Below are 2,686 nucleotides of genomic sequence, written 5' to 3' on the forward strand. Positions count from 1 at the left end.
ACAAAATGCTTTTATTCAGCTTATCAATTTATGAGCAGTTCCTTTCTCACATCTGTCCCAAATCAACACCATTGGCATTTCTCCCTGAAGATTTTTTTCTACGACAGGAGGAAATTGAAATTCTTGTACATGAGAAAGTCACCACAGCCACTACTACATCACCACCACAACTGCCACCACAACTGCCCTTCCTGTTGCCAACTCTCATCTGTTTTCAAACAAGTTAGTATTTCCCCATGTCCAGACATCATGTGATCACATGATATACATCACTGGTTACAACGTGCTCCTCATCATTTTAGCTTTCAAATGATGCCACACCATTGGTTAAGCAAGTAGGCTGATATCCAGATATATTTACACTTAATATTAGAAATGAATTACATTGTTTCTTTGACAGTGACACTCATTTACAACTACAACATGATATCAAGTCAGGGAGACACACACACACACACACACAACTGGCTTTTTTTAAGCTCCAGGCTATAGTAGGAGACACTTGCCCAAGGTGCACACAGAGGGCCTGAACCTGGAACTATGTAGTTGCAAAGCTAGCTACTCTGTCACTCCTCTGTGTCCATGTTCAAATATTGAAAATTTAGTAGAGTTTTAAAAAATGCAACACTTACTTTGAAAATTTAAACATATCCATGCAATATAGTTTGATTTTTCCATCTTTGCTCTAGACGAAAGATAAAATTCAAATGAAATACCTATTGAAACAATTTTTGAACAGCTAATTTCATTTTTCTGGATTTCTTTACTATAATATTATAATCTCAGTTCTTAAGTTGCCATTTATTATTTCATCATTAGTATTCAGATCACTCTGTCAAATATGATTGCTTATTTTATTCTCATCATTCTGTATTACTCATGCATTGTCTCATAGCTTTGAGATTTCAATGCTGTGAACATTGTTTCTTTTTAGAATGACATTGTAGGGAAGGTGATAGAGGCTGGATCTGACCAGTTTGAACATAAAATACATAGAATATTTCAGCCAGATCTGACCAGTTTAAATGCTCAACAATTAAGCATCCTGTATGTGTAAATGCACTTAAGGTGAGAATGAACTCACAAAATTATATTTCAAATAGAATTTCAATGCAACTATCCACTGTACTATCAATACACTACTGCTGCTGCAGTTGCAACTGTTATTGTTTCTGTTTTTTCTTGACCACTTTATGCAGAAATAGATATTCGTTTCTACTCTAGGCACAAGGCCTGAAATTTTTAGGGAGGTGGGGGCACAAAGCCTGAAATTTTTAGGGACGTGGTACTTAATTTATCAACCCCAAAAGGATGAAAGGCAAAGTCAACCCCGGCAGAATTTGAACTCACAACGTAAAGACAGACAAAATAACACTAAGCTTTTCACCCGGCATGCTAACATAGATATTATACCATATACCAAAGTCTTAAATTAATCCACCATATCGCACCAAGATAACAGAGAAGAGGAAAACAGAAAGAATTAAAACATTTAACAGCATAAATGAAAATATTATGCAATTAGGGATATCCACAAACCAGGTTTCGGCTTTTGGGTATTTAAACCCTGAGCCTCCTCCTCCTCCTCACCACCACCACCACCAAAATGAATATTTACTGTAAAGAGTTTTCCTGTGTTGTCCTTTAATTCTTCAACAGTATATTCCAAATTCTGGTCAGTAAAGAATTCCTGGAAAGCTTGTTCAGCAATGTCAACTCCAACAATATTATGCCCTTTATCTGCTAATCTGAAAAATAAACAAACTACACATATATATATATATATGCATCATCATTATTATCATCATTTAACATCTGCCTATATTTACACACACACACACACACACATGCACACACACATGCACACACACACGTGCATGCACATGCACACACACACGTGCATGCGCATGCACACACACACATCACTGGAGATAATGTTCTGATGGATCCTCATAAATTTAGTGGGTGAGGGAAAAACAAGAGCAGGGAAGGAGTTCCAGAGGGATGTAAGGCTGAGAAAAGGATTGGAAACAGTATTCATTACAGGATGAGGATTCAGGATCATGTCATTGAGTCACTATTATTCAAAGACAATACTTACCCTTTCATATCTACAGATTTCCCACAGAGGGGAAAGAAAATTTTTATTCCATTTCTTCCATCAATAAATTTGTCCAAATGTTTCTCAAGTGATCTTAAAGACAAAGGAAAAGAACAGCAAAAATAAAAAAAATTATTTCAATAATATTCAATAAAAACAATAATAATTTTTTTGACAGAGTACCATCTGATTGTGAGAACAATGACTGCAAAATGTATTTGCTAGCAAGGAAAAGAAAACAGACATCAAACAAATAAATTAATTTTCATGTAACTGAGAAATAATGGATTGACCCCTCTAATTCTTGTTTCCCTTCATCTTCTCCCTACCCCTTTTACATGCCACCCCTTCATTTCTGTTACCATTTGATGACAACACTACTTCTCTCTCTCTCTGTCTCACTTGGAAGAAAGGGTAAGAGCAAAAGAATGGTAATTAGACTTAGCAAACTCTTTTAAGAATTTTACTTATAGGTTAACCCATTTGATACCAACCCACCAGAGATTGACCCTCATTCTATGATACAAATTTCTCCTTTTAACCCTTTAACATTTGAAGCGGACATATCTGGCCAAAATGTTCTAC

At 35.7% G+C, this 2,686-nt stretch overlaps 1 protein-coding gene across 1 annotated transcript in view; it reads right to left on the minus strand.

Annotated features, from left to right (window-relative positions):
* The window catches only part of LOC106874096 (thiopurine S-methyltransferase), a gene marked incomplete at its 5' end in the record, with an annotated part of 2,891 nt that extends 656 nt beyond the window's left edge, over window positions 1-2,235 (minus strand). Inside the window, 3 exons of the mRNA XM_014921697.2 lie at window positions 633-685; window positions 1,619-1,748; window positions 2,102-2,235. Coding sequence (XP_014777183.2) covers window positions 633-685; window positions 1,619-1,748; window positions 2,102-2,235 — 317 coding nt within the window. The remainder of the gene's footprint in view (window positions 1-632; window positions 686-1,618; window positions 1,749-2,101) is intronic.
* Window positions 2,236-2,686: the final 451 nt, after the last annotated feature.

This window comes from Octopus bimaculoides, chromosome 5 (genome assembly GCF_001194135.2).
Source record: "Octopus bimaculoides isolate UCB-OBI-ISO-001 chromosome 5, ASM119413v2, whole genome shotgun sequence".
Classification (NCBI taxonomy): domain Eukaryota; kingdom Metazoa; phylum Mollusca; class Cephalopoda; order Octopoda; family Octopodidae; genus Octopus; species Octopus bimaculoides.